The following is a 16,330-nucleotide window of genomic DNA, read 5'->3' as shown; positions in this document are numbered from 1 at the left end:
AAAACACATTCTGCATTTTGTTTCTAATTAAAGGCCTTAAGTCTAACTGCATGTGTAAAAGAAATAGTTTCAAAAGCGTGTTCTGAAGGATACTGTAAACACTGTAAGCAATAAGGTTCACGAACTAAGAGCGTGGTAAAAGGTATTTTCTTGATTTGATTGTCATTATTCCGCGATTACTTTCGACAAACGTTATGCCCCTTTGGTATTCGTGAAAAGAAAATGTGAGTTTTATTTCCCGTGAATCAGTTTAAAATGAAAGTTTAAATGATATCTGATACCCCTGACTGATAACATACTGTAGTGATTTGCATAAGAGCCATACAAGAGATATCACCAGGAGGGTCCCAGCTGAATACCACATCCAAGGGCCTGTTCTCGGTTCTCAAGTCATCGTGGCGTAGGAAAAATTCGTATTCTTATCACTGAAGAGGTTTTTCTTTTTTTTTTTTTTGTTCGGGTTTTGTACAAAGAAAAATCATATGGCTGGCTGACTTTGTTCACTGTGAAGGGAAACTGTAATCATTGTCATAAGCTGTGGGACAAAACGCCCTCTTTCTTCACGCAATGTTGAATAGCGCAATGTAGCCGTATTGCTTGCCCGGGGGGACATCCATTATATACTGAAAAGGACGGGGCTGCTTGTCGCACCTTTTAAGGGGTTAAAACAGTGGTTTGATACCTGTTAGGGTGTTAAGCCAATAAGGTCAACAGTAGTAGCTTTCGCGGTACCTTTGAAGTCCTCGAGGCGAAAAAAAATATGTAAGGAGATATTTGACAACTAACTGATTTGTAATTTCCTTTCATTTACAATCGTCTTTATAGCTATTAAAAATTATGAAAATGTTAGTTGATTTAGAATTAGTACCTTTAAGGTGATTCCTCACATTTGCATTGCGCATCCTTACTGCGTATAAATTATGGCGTCATTAGCGCGCGCTCGTGCACGCGCACATTGAAAACATGGCGGATTTGCCTTGATATTGAGTTCTGTCAGTTCAAAAATGGCTATAGCTCACTAGCGAGCTCGGGCACCCCAAATTCTTTTCCAGCCATTTTAATCAACTAATCATTAGCTTTGCGTGAGAAAGGACTGATCTGATTTCTATTGTTGAAAATTGAATAAATTAGGAAAATAACAGCTGCAGTGTAGTCTTTTCTATTTTTCAGTTTGATAGCCGTGGCAAGCAATTTGCTTCCAATATTTTAACAAGGATTCAGCTGTCTGTCAAAATCAAACTTAAAGAGTTTATTTGTGTCCGACACAAGTATTGACTGTAGTTTGAGGCGTGTTTTCATGAGTCTGGGCTCACAAAGAGTTTACAATAACTTGGAATGCGTTCTTGTAATAAGCTTTAAATAATGCTAAAATGGGACATTTTCAATGCCTCACTGCTCCTTAACGAGCATTGGCATCCCCGCTTTTTTATTTTATAATTAAAGTTCTCGTATGATAAATAGTCAGTAGACAAAGTTTGAACAAAAGTCTATTGGCAGTTTTATTTCAGGGGAATTACCTTAGGGGGTGAAAAAAAAGACAATAAAAAAAAAATCCCCCTCCACGCCCACAAAACAGGATCTTGGTACCTCATAGGGGTTCTTTTTAAATCTCCGACAAGGAGCCCCGTCCTTTTTATATGAGAATCTTATTAGTTCTTATTAGTTCTTTCAGGTTGCAAGTAAAATAACATATAGATTTAGGCCAGCCTAAAAGCGTAGCTCCTGGGCCGGGTTGTTCAAAGCCCGATTAAGCTAACCCAGAAAAAGATAGCATTTTGATTTGAGTTTTCTAACTTTGTGGTGAGGTTTCTGTATATTGTTTGGCCTTCTGCTTTGAGTTTTAATAATCACCATATACAAAAAACAAAACAGCAAAAAGCATTTGAATGGAAGAAAAAGTTATAATTCGATTAACTTTTAATCCTGGGTTAGCGTAAACCGGCTTCCGAACAATCCTGCCCTGTTTCCAACAAGCTAACCCAATATGAGCCCGCGATCCAATCGATAACCAGCACTTGGTCAGCGGTCAACTTCAAAAAAACACGTGAACTCGAGGAGCTGTAGACTTGAGCCTCCGATATGGTCATATGATACTGGTCAGCGGATACCTTGTTTTGACAGGTGTCAATTGATCATAACATGGATGTTCAATATCAAGGATGTACACGGTAAACCAAGGCTGCATGTCTCTGTCAACCTATTATTTGGAGTATGGCCGCCGTGTTGGGCAACTCCGCCGTCGCCGCCGTCGTCGCCGCCCCCGTCGTCGTCGTCGTCGTCGTGCGTACGCGCCCACGAGCAATACCGCTAGCCATGATAACCATGAGAAAATCAAGTCATGGGTTTCCTTTTCTTTCCTATATGAGTATGGGGCTCCGCTTGGCGGCCCTTGGGGCCGCCGGAGCTCCGCTATTAAGTGGTCCGCGCTCGCAACAAAAAAGTCGGTGGACAATTAAAGTAGACTAGAATAATCAAGGACGTGTTGAGTGTTATCATCCGACTGACCGAAGGCAGATATCTCTTACAGTTTTTTTTAAAGGAATACTGGTTTTATTTACAGAAATAAGCCCCCCCAAAAAACCGATTTTACAATTTTATATGTTTTTTTTTGCTTAGTTCTACAGGAAGTTTCGGTTTTTCAAGAGAAGTCAGTGAAGTGGAATTCAAGAGTCAGCTTATGAATTCTCCTTCAATCGCATAGCGTTCTTTTTAAATGAAAGAAAACCTCGTTTCATTTACGTCTGTGTGTTTCATTTAAGTTGCAAGTGTAAGCAATTCCGTATATCTCTCCAGAGAGTTGTACTTAAGGTCAAAGCAGGGAGAAACGTGGCCTCCACTTTCGAAAGACTTTGGTTTGTTTTTGGCTTCGTGGAAGGCGACAATTGTTTTGAAAACATGATTAAAAGGTCATTGTTTCCAATTATGTTTAAGTTGTTTTGTTGTCGCTCGAGTACAATATCACGCAAAGCCTCGCTTTCCACGCTGAATACTTCGCCTAAGTAACCAATCAGGATGCGAGAATTTTCTGAACAATGCGATTCTATAGGCAAATTCAGATTACCTGACGAGGGAATTCCACGTTAAATTTCACGCAAAAACCGATATCGCGCGAATTGCGAAGCGATGAGTACGTTATCGGTTTTTCAAGTGAAATTTAACGTGGAATTCTCGAGTATCCTTGTATCCTTCTATTCCGGCCAGTATAACATCCTTGATGACTTTTGTTAGTCGAGTGCTTGAGTTGTTGATCATCTTGGTTACTAGATTAAAAATAAAAAGATAAAAAGCGTTTGTACAAAGACGGCGTGTTAATTTTATCCGTTTTGGATAAAACGGACCAGCATCTTTGCTCGTTCTAATGTGGACGATGGAGGAAAAGGCATCAAAAAGAGAGGTTTTTAACGCATTTGTGCGGACGGGACCTTAGTATCCCGTATTACCTGATTATGGTAATGCTACTGTGTTTCTTTACTCGCCCAATCATGAGAAACGCTTGAACTATTCTTGTCTCTACTAGAACATTCCGTGTAACAAAGAATTAAACACAAATCAGTTGACCAAATAATACATTCTTTGAAAAGAACGTTTTGTTATGGTCCTTAGGGTAGTTTTATTCATCCTGGTTGCTGTTCACCTAGCTATTTTTTTCCCGTCGGATTTTCGATACGTTATCTTTCATAGAAATTCGAGTCCTTGGTCTCAAGCAATTCCGTAAAACTTCTTAAATAGGATCACCCTTGGCCATACAAATGTGTCCGCTTAAAGGAGTGGTCATATTAAAGATGTTCTCCAAATAATAAATGTTGAATAACTAAACAATTTTTGGGGGATAAAAATCTGGCCGAAATAAATAAGGTGGTGGTTTGAAAACGGTGTGATTGTAAGGTGAGATGTTACTGTTTTAATAAAGGCTTGATGTTTAGTTATCCTAATTTCTAGGTTTCGTTTCGAGTCGGCTGTCAGCATATGGACGAAAAACTCTTTTGTTAGGTCTTCCTTTGCGTGAATTTTTATTTGAAAAGAAACCAGTTTGTCGTTAAGTTCTCAAAAATCAATTGCTCGAACTTCAACGAAGACGGTAAATAATTTTAAAACAATCAGTTGAAAATATGCTTTGATTTTGTTATTTTTATTTTATTGGTGACCAGTCCTGGAAATGCGAGGTGGGAGGATTTCCTTGTTTACCAACGGCTTTGTAACCATTACTTAAACATATAGATTTCTGACAGAGTTAATGTAAAGACGTTTATTGTGTTTACGCTAACGATTAATAATCTAAATAACCGTTATGTTGTTGTATTTGGTAGGTACCTCACTCGTCTTGCGGCAAAAGACGAAAGAAATCTTTACCTGGATTTACAAAGGCAACACCCGTTTGCTTTTGCTTCGAAAACTTGGCAATTCTTCAGGCTCTTTCAGTTCTTTACTACCGGTAAGCAAGGATATAGAGGACTGGTTTTGATGAGCCTTATCAATTATGGAAAGAAATACTTTCCAGGCACAACTTCGAGCAGATGCAACACCGCAAAGTTTATTTCTTTGGTCAAGAGACTGACGCATTTCCTAAAGAGCAAAGAATAGTTCTTTCATTGCAAACAATGTAGGCTCCACAGTGTTCTCCTCCGCTTCTAAAATGAAAAGAAAAAATTGGAAAACGTCAATGAACACCATTTATTAACAATGAGGAATTTTCATCTGCCGGCAAAAAAGCAACAAAATATAATGTTTAAATGGTTGGGTTGAGAAGGCAAAAACGAGACCAAGCCGTTGAAATCGATATAAAATAAAACAAAAACATTTTGAATTGAGCTAAGTAAACAATATTTGACAGGCTTTTTATATCTTAGATTTTCCAAATTTTCAATACATTCCACTTTTAAATAAATAAACAATAGCCTCCATTTGGCGCGAAAATATGCTGGGATATTTGTACGTGGACATTATCTGCTCCAAGAAGCGAACAGTTTTATGGGAGCGTAGCTCGAGGTAAACTGTGAGCTTCAAGGAACAGACAAGGACAAATATTCCACATATTTTGGCGCCGAATGGAGGCTATTGTGTTTAGTATCCTTCAAATCTTTTTCGCAACACGCGCAGTTTTGATAATTGGGGAATATTCTCGGATATTCCTCAGTTTTAACTGGAGAATATTCGGTCACGTGACGTGTTTAGACCAATCGTGCGTGGGCGAAAATATTTGATGGATTACAATTAGATTTACCGTCACGCTGGGAAGGAAGGTTTCGTTGTTCAACTTCAAGTTGTGTAGTGACCAACTGTGAAATTTGAGATAAGGGAGTTTTATCGGATCATAAGTTTGTTCTTGCAGTTGAGAGCCTTGTGGGAAGGATCTTTGCTTCTTCAGAACCTCTAATCTCATTTGCTTCTTGTATCTTGCACTTCTATCTTTTAAGTGGCTTGGGTTACTGTTTGTTTTGCTCGTGTTTTCGTTTTCTTATTCTCGTTCTCAGATTCATCTATCCCTCTAAGCTGGTGGGGCCTGGGCACAAGGGAAGGGTAAATCGGAGACTTATGATTTGATTGGCTAGATTCTTGGATTGAGATTTTCACGAATTCAACGCTGTTTCCTTTCCAAAAAATTCCCCTGATGTATTTCTTAACATGGTCGATTACGGCACACGCAGACCTAAAAAGATTTAATTTAACAAAGGAAATTTCAGCAGGAGTAAGATTCTGACCGGAAGTGGTATTCACGTGTTTCTTGTGGAGGGTTTCACTGACACTTCTCCCTGTAAGCCAGTTTCTAACTTCTTGAAAATCTTTAGGTGCTGTGAACGAACGGTTTGTGTCAAAGATCAACCAGCGATACTTTTGGAAAGAAAACCAGGAATAAATCATGGAAAGAACCTTAGTCCAAGAATCTGGCCTATCAAATAATGTCTCCAGACCCATCTTTTCCTCGTATTGAGGCTCCGAAGGCTAAGAGGAACAAGCGGCTCAGAGGATGACAACGTTGTCTTCTCAGTCAATCCCATTAAGTCATCAAGAGAAGCATGGCGCCTCCAGTCCAATTTCTGTTTTCGTGATTCTGTGTTTACTTAGCAAAGACTGAAGGGGCCGTCAACTACATAGGTCTCCGCTTAGACTGCGAGAAAGCTCTGTCGGGAATTAGAGCTGGGTGGACGTCTCTGCGCCCAATATCCAAACTGGCATTTCCCAACATGCCTTTCGTGAAAAACGCCTTTGAGGATTTGGCTTCCTCTAGAAGATGTCCGTCACAGATGCAGGCATGACGTATAATAAAAGAACTAAAAGATAAGAAACGACACCGCTTTCAAATACAATTAAATGCAAACGTAAAACAATTCTATTTATTTGAATCCGGTTATCGCAGGAAAGATACAGGGTTTGAATGTAAAAAGGACAGTGAACGTAAATTGCAAAACATGAACTTCAACAAAACAGTCCCCCAATTTTAATTTCACACAAAACTATCTATTAAGAAATGAATGAAAGACCGTGTTCTTATTGTGTCTTTCATTTTACATGAAACTATATACTAAGACACTAGATCATTTTTTTTAATTTTCCGTCCCATTGTACTTATTTCTGGTAAAATACAAGTGAAATGGAAGACATAATAAGAACACGGTGGTTCTGTTTCTGGAGACTCATTGCGTATACTTCCAGACGAGACTCATGTTTTCTATGGCTTATTCGCTACTTGTCTTTTGTTCATGTCCATTGACTTTTCAGAGCGTTTCTTATAGCTACACTTTAAACTGTGTGTGAATATCATTATCACAGCCGTAGGTCTAACTCTTCTATTATACCGAGCTGTGCCTCTCATTCTAAGTACCGTCGCTGCATGGAAACATCTTGGCGTTGGCTTATAATGGTTGTTGCCTTAGTTGTAGTTTTGAGGCGACCTGCATCATTTGTAGGGTTATTTATAATGAGCCAAACGAAGCAATAGCTAAAGAACACAAACAGCACTCCTATCCATAAGATCAAAAGATGTGCAGACTGACAAACACGAATTAAAATAGAGTTTTTAAAGTTAAGTAGTTGAACTATTAGTGTTACGGTTTCAGTTTTTGGCCAGTAAAGAGTACAGCCATACCTACACCGGTTCGTTTCATCTTTGTAGTTACATTGCTCTTTTTCAGTGTTAGCGTTACAAAGTTTCTTGCGGATAATCAGCCTGAAAATCTCTAACAACTTAATACCGCCTAATCTCAGTTTTTGTGATTTTTCCGGACGATACCGTCAGTAATTTGGTGCTTATTGAATAGCTAAAACATTCAAAGTTTGTTTTCCAGTTCTACTTGGTAAAAGCTGTCCCTTGAAAAAGGTTAGAGGCCCAGTCTACTAGGAGACTTCAGCTTGAACTGAAATTGTGAAATTGTGCGTGTTAGTAAATTGAATAGCCTGGGCACGACCAAAGACAGTTTTAAAATTTCTCATTCCTCAACGGAGGCGATGAATATCTATAACAGAATCAGTTGAAAAGATACTTAGATTTAGACTGTTCAGAGCTCTCTATTTTCTTGTATTTTAATTTGATCGTTGAACGCGGTACAGTCGCATAAGAACTGGACGCCAGGGCAAGACGGGAGACTTGACTGGTAAAGGAATGGGGACCGTGAAAAATTCGTCGTCCTATTTTTCGTTTGGCTTGTTTCACTCGCTTCCCCGCCCCAAGCCCCTCGTGCTTCGCGCTCGCGCTCGCTTCGCGCCTGCTTTTTCCTTCGCATGCGTTGAAAAATAGAGAGGCTGTGAACAGTCTAGCTTAGATTTTGTTTCTTGAATTTTGGGAAACTACTATAAATACGAGCAGGCTTTCCTGGCCTAGTTAGTGATTATTACCAATACATGCTTAACGGCATTTTTTCGTAATCTAATCGTTATGTCGCTAATTGTGTTTGGAAAGTACATCACACGTCTTCCGGTGTAAGCCGGCAAAAAGTCCTTGTGTGGATTGAAAAAGAAGCAGCAATTGTTTGCTTTCTTGCCAGAAACCTTGCGGGAAATTTTCAGGCATGTTCTTCACTGCAAGAAACTGAAAGATAGAGGAATGATTTTGAAGAGATTTGATGTGGAAAATGTCTGTCTTTCTCTCGAGGGGAACTCTGAAAGAGGGTCCTGAAGGGCGGGGGGAGGGGGGGGGGGCGGGGTTACTATACCCATTTCCCAGCCAATATGGTTTCCAAATCCCACTTCCCAGTGCTCAAATCCCATTCCCACAAGCAGAATTCAGACAAAAATATTCCCAGTGTTATACATACCAGCTCTTTTCTCTTCGCATCCGCAAAACAATGGCTTCTAAATGTGACCAACAAAGACCCAAAAGTGTACGAGGATTTGCCAAGATGTTCTGAAGAGGATATGAACCTTTTAAACTGTATAAAAACATGTAAATAGGAACGTTTTCGCCTTACTTAGGTATAAAAGTTCCCGCCACTTCACATTCCTGTCATTCCTGCCTGCCGCGAAATCTGTTTTCCAACTTGTAAGTGTTTTTATTCTTCCAAGCTTGGTTGAACGGATTATGCTCAGTGTTGTTTCAACAGCGGTCTCACCTTTCCTTTAGAACCAGTGTCACTCACTCACACTAAAGCTGTCTATCTCTTCGTTAGGAGATTCTTGTGGTAATTAAACTGGCATCATCATTTAAATTAGCCGGTTCATTACTTTCGCTTGGAACTCTCTACTCCTTGCAATGACTTCAAATTGGCTGGTTTCAAGACCCTTTCAGTTTTATATAAGTTCAGAGGCAAAGTGTCCGCCCTGTCCATTGTATTATCTTGTTTTACATTTCGTTGTCAGACGGATTTACCATGCATTTTAGCTAAGGCCCTCATTTCAGCATGTTCATTTCTGCTTATCTCCTGTGAGGTTGACTTTGAAATTTTTAGGCAAGGGAACTGTATAAACTACATGTGATGCTGGCAGTTTGCGAAATGAATTTGGAGGTGTGTATAATGCTGCTGCCCACTTGGAAACCCTTTTCACCGCTTCTTCAACTGATGTGCCAAACTTCATTACATATAAATTCACACAAAGCAAAAGCGTCTCTCTAAATATGTGTCACGCCATGCTGATTTCTAATATGAAAGGTTAAGATCCAGTGCCTCCACATTGGATCTCATTTTGTAACCAGGAAATACTGACAAGTCCTGTACATGTTGGATCTGGATAAACATGCTCAAAATTGACACAAACAAGGTGCTTGAAACATTTTCTGTCGTTTCTCGATCCGCAAAAAATAAGTGATGTCTCGATTGGTCACGGTTACAAAATATTTATCCCATTCCCAGTTTGGACATTTTTTTTCGCATTCCCAGTGATCAAATCACAGTCCCAGTGACCTAAATCCCATTTTCCCAGGACAAAAACAGACCAATCCTTTTTTACCCCTTCAGGGCCCTCAAATGATAAAAACTAAATGAAAGATGACTGTCTCGGTAAAACGTAACTCGACCTACGTACAAGTGTGTACAAAGAAAAAAAAATCAATAAAGAGAAATCCATAAGTCTTGTGTAAAGTGAAATATCAGCAGAAAGAAATAATCAAGTTGTGGTCAAAGAAAAAACATCGAAAAGAAAGGTACAAATTGTGCACAAGATGGAAAAAAATCACGAAAATGAAAATCACAATTTTTATACAAAGAAAAAAGATCGATTAAGTTTACGGAGAGCGAGAAATCAACAAGAAGAAATCATCACAAGTTTAGGCGCAAAATGGGAAATCAAGAAGAAGATAGGAACAGGTTTTTCTCAAAGTAAAATTTCAATAAGAAGAATTACACTCGTTTTGCGCAAAGCGTAAAAACAACAAACAGAAATGGGAAATCAGCAAAACAAAATGTACAAAGTGTACGCTAAATGAGAGTCTAGTATTTAAATGCACACGCTGAGCGCAAGGAAAAACAAATAAACATGAACCTTTCGGCATAGTGTGATTGAGGTAGAGTTTTAGATCACTGTATCTGCATTGTCTCTCAGTTTGATATTTTTAGTTTGCCGGGTTTCAGTATTGTTCTTATGGTGCGAAGTTCAAATTTCTGCATTCGAATGACCTGCAATTTTTGTTTAAAGTTGGGAGATTTTAAACTGAAACTGATCATGAATTACTTTAAGTATTTACTGAGTGCACTACCAAGAACTGAAAGTTCAGTGGCCGAGAGAATCTGGGAATTGTCAATTATTGCGTTGCATTTAAGTTCATGTAACGCAACCAATTGTGTCACTTTGGACGCTGTCCTAATTGACCACAGAGCAATATCGTGATAAACAGCGATACTCCGATTGGCTGCAATTAATAAGCTGATCTTCGGCAGGGGACAAAAAGAGGTCATATAATGACAACACAACCACATTACAACAGTCTTGAACAAGTTCTAATTATTTCATTATTAAACAAAAATTATGGTTGTAATAGTATTCTTGGCCTGTACAACTTGAACTGGCGTACGCTTTAAAAGTCGCCTTCTTGCTTTATGACCGGTAATATAAGCGTTGAAAATAAGTCTTATCTGGCATGCTAAATAATCTATTGTGGATTCGTTATATATGATATCCTGTTTTAGCCATATTAACCTTTTTGAAACATTAGCGTCAAACAAATTTGCCAAGCGTTATTATGTACCAGTTTTGACTAAATGCTCAGTGTTTGGTTCTCTTCATAACATTTCATATTCTCTTCGTAGAAAAAAGCCAAATGATTAAAAATCCTAAATACTCTAAAAACAATCAGCTCAAAATGATTTCAGAATGTCACAAGGATGTCACAAGTGTCTCTCTCGAGGGGAACTCTCACAGAATTTAAACAAAATAAAAGATAATGGTCTAACAAATTACGTATCTCGATCTGTGAATATATCGCCATCTGTGAATACGAGTATCACCATACGTGAACGTGAATGTCAAGACCTGTCTCTTGTCTTGTTTATAATATGTGGTACACACTTAAAACAGTAAAACTAAATTCGACTAATTCGGTAAAAAACACAAAGTGTTGGTATGTTGTAACTAGTCTGCACCCAGATCTTGTCAAAGCTTAAGACTGACAAGTTCTGAGTAAGAGATTATCTTCCACCTCAACAAATGATTCATTCTTTTAGTAAGAAAACTTTATAACTTTATATAATACTCGCTTGGCGCAAAACGTATTTTAAAAACCTTCTTTTTACTTTAAAAATGCGACGAGGTTCACTACTTCATTTTGCCTTTTATTTTAGGACATATATTCTTTTGGTTTCATAATCTGAAACCAAAATGCGACCATCTGGTGTGGTAGCTAGGTAAATTGGATCTTGTAGCCCAGTAACGGTTTTGCCAGTAAAACAACCTTCCACTGTAAACTGTTGAATGCGACCATTGTTTTTGTCACATACAAGAAGATTCTGACGATTGCCATATTTCTCAACACACAAACCCCACGGACTGGACAACCGTCCATCAGCCTCGCCTTCTTTTCCAATCTTGAACAAAAACTTCCCTGCACTGTCAAATACTTTCAAGGAATTGTTCAAGCGGTCAGATACAATGAACATGTTTTTGTGATGAATGCATCCAGCGGGTTTGCTGAGCTTCTCTGAGCCGCTATCTCCAAATTTAATTACAGGTTTACCATCCTTTGTTAAGACCTGGATTCTGTTGTTACTGTAGTCGACAACAACAACACGTCCTTCACCATCCATACAAACACTTTCTGGATTCTGAAACTCGCCCTCTCCTGTCCCGCACTTTCCAAATCTTTTCACAAAGTTCCCTGTCTGTACATTGAACTGCTGAATGCGGTGATTCAATTCATCTGCCACCAGAATCTCGTCATCATTTAGGTATGTGACGCCACGTGGACCGTTGAACTGTCCAGGATTCCGTCCATAGCAGCCAAGTTTTCGCACAAACTTTCCTTCCTTATCGTATATCAGGACATAGTCTTCTTCAAAGTCAGTTACCGCGATCAGCCCTTTACTGTTAACAGCAATCCCGAATGGATCTTGTGGCATTTCTCCTTTTAAATCTAACTCGCCCACAATCTCAAGCTGTCGTTCCTTCACCTTGACAGTGAAGGGACTGTTAGCGAGTTTGTTGCCATTTATCTTTACTGCGATTTTGTACCTGCCTGGTGCTTTTGGGATAAATTTCACTTGGAAATTTCCATCTTCTTTTTCACAAATAATCAAACTTCCTTCTTGTTCAGCGGGTTCCACAAGAACTTCAACGTGAAATTTACGTTGACTTTCACTCGTCAGTTCTTCTTTAGATATTTTAGGACGGACGAGAAACTCTGCTTCTAAACCAGCTTGGATATTTTGAGTCAGTCTTTCTACAGTGGATAAACGTACGTCTGTATCACTGGTTGCCACGAAACCCAGGCTTAAACTCTCAGATGCAATAGTCGAGAAAAACTTCACGAATGAGCTAACCGGAAGTGCTGGTACTGCGGTCTTGTTAAGATCTTCAAATCGCTGTTCCAAATTCTTGTTGCTTTGCATGATATCTGAACTTGAGCTTCTTTGAACCAGGTTAATTGCAAACTCAACTGCTTGGTCGATTTGCTTGGTCGAGGACTCTGTCTGTTTGTTGACACAGTCTAATTTCTCTGTTCTCGTCACGCCTGTGTTCCGAAGCTCAATAATGGCTTCCCGCTCACGTTCTCGAATCTTAGCGATCATTTGGTTGGCAGCTTGGGAAACCTCTCCAATAGCTTTGGTAATATTAGCTTCAAGCTTGGAAGTTGTATCTTCAACTGCACGCATCAGATCAGTGTAAACTTGTCTCTTTTGTTTCAACAACTCGACTCCCGCCATGATGTTGGCTTTCTCGGCATCAGCTGCTTTTTCAAGTGGATCAACATTGTGATTCTTGTGATCCGTGTTTATGCAAATTTGACAAACACAAGTTTGACATTCAAGACAGAAAAACCTGGTTACCTCTCTCTCGTGGTACTGCTGTGAGCAAAAGGATTGTCGCTTTAACAAGGCCTCGCAGTCTTGGACTTGAAACTGTTTTACTGGCGTGACTTTGTGTCCTTCAAACGCAGCAACTTGGAACAGCTCATGTGCGTTAACACAGTCAGAGCACATCAACTTTTCGCAATCAAAGCAATAGCTGATCTCAGCGCTGTTTTTCTTACAAATACCGCAGCCGATCTGGCTTCCATCGCCACTTTGCCGAACAGCGAGAAGACTCAGCAAACTGTTGTGGAGAAAACTGGTCGGCAAATTATCGAAACGATTTTCTTCAGGGAGGCCAACCTCGGTTTGACACTCGGGACATCGAAATTTTCCTTGTTTTTGGCTGACTAATGCATGTTTCTCCAAGCACTCACAGCAGAAGGTATGAAGACAAGCTATGGTCTTGGGTTTGGTGTAAGTATCCAAACAGATGGAACAAGTAACTTGTTTCTTGAGGTTTTTCAAGAGAGTCTCCATCACAAACTGCAGATACTCCGATTGCAAATATGGCGACAGTCGCACCAAAGCGAGGCTTTTCGGTAGTAACCGTTGCTAAGGCGGCTCAACTCTGTGTTTTCTTTGCAAAGGCGAGTCGATTTATAAACGTTTCAGAAATCTTTGCAGCTTCTACACGGAAAGAAAATCCCATTCTGAAAGAGATATTCGAAGAAATATTACCAAGTTACATCTGAGAGGAGTTGTAAAGGTCAGTGCTATTATAAAAGCAGCGGTTGCATTTGTATTGTTATGCATATTTGAGTTCGCGGCGACAGCACAATGGCGATGTTTATTGAAATGCCTCATTGACTTTTACTGTATGTTTCTTGTTTCCTAAATAAGCATGGAGAGACCAGTGGAGAACTTACATGTAAACGAACTTAAAGAGCTTCTTCGCAGCAGAAATGTGAGCCTCAAAGGATTAAAAGTGAAGGCACAGCTAGTCGCAAAGTAAGCATTATTGAGACTGTTGATAATCAATAAATTTTCAACTCGTTTATTTTACGTTCGTTTCATTGTTTCTGTCCGTCTGATTACTAGTGTAAGTTAAGCGTCCTTTATTCACTTCCTTTTGTAGAGTAAAAGAAGTCTTAAAAAATTCCCCTGCCGTGGCAACAGGCGATCGGGAAAACGATAATGGCGATCAAGCGAAAGCTGTTTCACCTTTTCAAATCAGCAAGAGTGATTCGGATCTTGTTAGGGAGAACGAAGAAAAATTTCGGTTCTGTCCCCAAGAGAACGATATGGACAAAATGCTGAACGACCTTCCCCCCTTCACTTTCAATTCTATTGTCAAGTATATTAGAAACTCTGGTAAAAATATTCAGCATTCCCCTGACTACATGGTCATGAAACCGTTTGAGCGTGGTGTCAATTTTTTTATTGAAGGGTATCTCCATAATGTTTTAGTCAAGCACCACAGAGAAAGCAAAACCTTTTACTTCAGGGCCCGTTGCTATCGAAGCCTTCGGAAAAGTGAATCCCCACATAAAATCAAGTTAGCAATTGCTACTGAACAACCTTTTGATGTCCTGGCATCATCGTGCACCTGTGTGGCTGGATCTCTTGGGTTTTGTAATCATGCGGTAGGCCTAATGTATCTTGTTTCGCACTATTACTTGACTAAAACTAAATCAGTCCCAGATGATCTGGTGTGCACCTCCCTTCCCCAGCAGTGGCACAAGCCTAGAGGAAAGAGCATCTCATCAGAACCATTGATGAATATGGTCTTTAAAAAACCCAAACTAGGCACAACAGCGTCAGGAAGCACTTCTGTACAGTCCTCACCTGGTATTGCCTGTTCATTGTATCCTGCAGTTAAGGCAGCCCCAAGTGAGATAGAGATTGAAAGTTTCAAAGCCCATTTGCAAAACATCAACAAGAACTTTGGGCTTAGTTTGTACATGAATACTGGGGGTAAAAGTGTACCCACTAGAGCTGGGCCTGCACCCTTGGGAGGATATCTTAGCTATCAAATGGCACCCACTGAAGGAAATTTCAAAGTTACATGCAATGTTGATTTGTCTAAGCAATGTTACAGCAACACTGTACCTATCGCAAATTATCGTTCATTCCCAGTATCTTTATATCTTCCCCTGTTTATCATCACACAATGCACTTCAGAACATCAGCAATTTTATGATTTTCTAAGAATCAGTGAACAGGATGCTAATTCACTCGAATCTGAAACACAGTCACAGCGAAATAACAGTCGATGGTGGAGTGAAAGGAGACCCAGATTGACAGCTTTGACATTTGGAGACATTTTAAGTCGAAAATCTGTCAGTAATGCTTTTCTCAAGGGCCTTGTTGGGGATGGAAATACCTCTAGCAACTCGAGAAATTTACCTGAACCCTTGAAACACGGGATTGAGTATGAAAGTAAAGCCCTAGAGCAATATGAGAACTATCTAAAGCACAGTGGGCATCCTGTAAAAACATTTCCATCGGGATTTGTGGTAAACCCTGCTTTTCCATTCCTTGGTTGCTCACCAGATGCAAAAGTTATTGATGTGACAGAGGACAACCCATATGGGATCCTTGAAATTAAATGTCCCTACAAACATAGAAATGTCACACCCGAGACAGCATGTGCTGGTGATGGTCAATTTCATTTGGAAATGAAAGATGATTTCCTGGCTTTAAAGGAAAACCACAAATACTACTGTCAGGTCCAGGGGCAGATGGGGATAACAGGGGCAAAGTGGTGTGACTTTGTCACCTACACCTTTCAGGGAATGGTCATCGAACGTATCTATTTTGATGCTGAGTTTTTTGCTGCCATGTTGTTAAAATTAGAACAGTTCTTTTTCAAGTACTTTGCTAAATTCTTCAAGGCACTGCCAGCTGAAGCGTGTTCTGCAAACACAGCTGGCACAGTTAATGTTGTGGCAACATCATCAAGTAGCATCAGTGGAAATTAAGTAGAAATTATCATGTTAAACTTTTTACATGAAACCTAGTAATTGCACTGTAATAAGCCACCAATTATTTATTGTGTTGTTCCAGAAAACATGATACCTCCCCATAGAAGGCTTTTTGGGTAAAACCCTTTGCCCTGAAATTCTCTGGAATTGTCACTTTCACTTGAAAAATAAAATATTTTGGCTTTTGAGCCTTTTCCTCCCGCTCCCCACCCCTGCCAACTGACTTCCCTAAAATCAATTGAGTGGGTATTTATATTTTCTGAAATCACACAACATAATTTACAAGGTTTTTTTCCAGTTTTCTTTTTGTCGTTACTCAAACTAGTTTTGTTAATTAACAATTATTTACTGAAGTGGAGGTGAACAGTGGTGGATATTTACCGAGCTGCAAAGCAGTGAGGTAAATATCTACCACATTCACTGACACTGAGGTGAATAATCAGTGCTTTAGTGTATATCACACAAGTTGAATAACTA

The 16,330-nt window shown here is 39.5% G+C and overlaps 2 protein-coding genes across 2 annotated transcripts; one reads left to right on the top strand and one right to left on the bottom strand.

The window, feature by feature from the left end:
• Positions 1-9,713: 9,713 nt before the first annotated feature.
• LOC145491455 (E3 ubiquitin-protein ligase TRIM45-like) lies at positions 9,714-13,425 on the bottom strand. Its single transcript, XM_081470693.1, has one exon. The coding sequence runs from the start codon at positions 13,404-13,406 to the stop codon at positions 11,196-11,198; it is 2,211 nt and encodes a 736-aa protein (XP_081326819.1). The 5' UTR covers positions 13,407-13,425; the 3' UTR covers positions 9,714-11,195.
• Positions 13,426-13,545: 120 nt separating this feature from the next.
• LOC145491458 (uncharacterized) lies at positions 13,546-16,085 on the top strand. Its single transcript, XM_081470697.1, has 2 exons — positions 13,546-13,635; positions 13,770-16,085. The coding sequence occupies exon 2, from the start codon at positions 14,171-14,173 to the stop codon at positions 15,848-15,850; it is 1,680 nt and encodes a 559-aa protein (XP_081326823.1). The 5' UTR covers positions 13,546-13,635; positions 13,770-14,170; the 3' UTR covers positions 15,851-16,085.
• The last annotated feature ends 245 nt before the right edge of the window (positions 16,086-16,330 follow it).

The sequence above is a fragment of the Orbicella franksi genome, chromosome 6, assembly GCF_964199315.1.
Source record: "Orbicella franksi chromosome 6, jaOrbFran1.1, whole genome shotgun sequence".
Classification (NCBI taxonomy): Eukaryota; Metazoa; Cnidaria; class Anthozoa; order Scleractinia; family Merulinidae; genus Orbicella; species Orbicella franksi.
The sequence above is the reverse complement of the archived record's forward strand: the minus strand, read 5'-3'. Positions and strand labels throughout refer to the sequence as shown.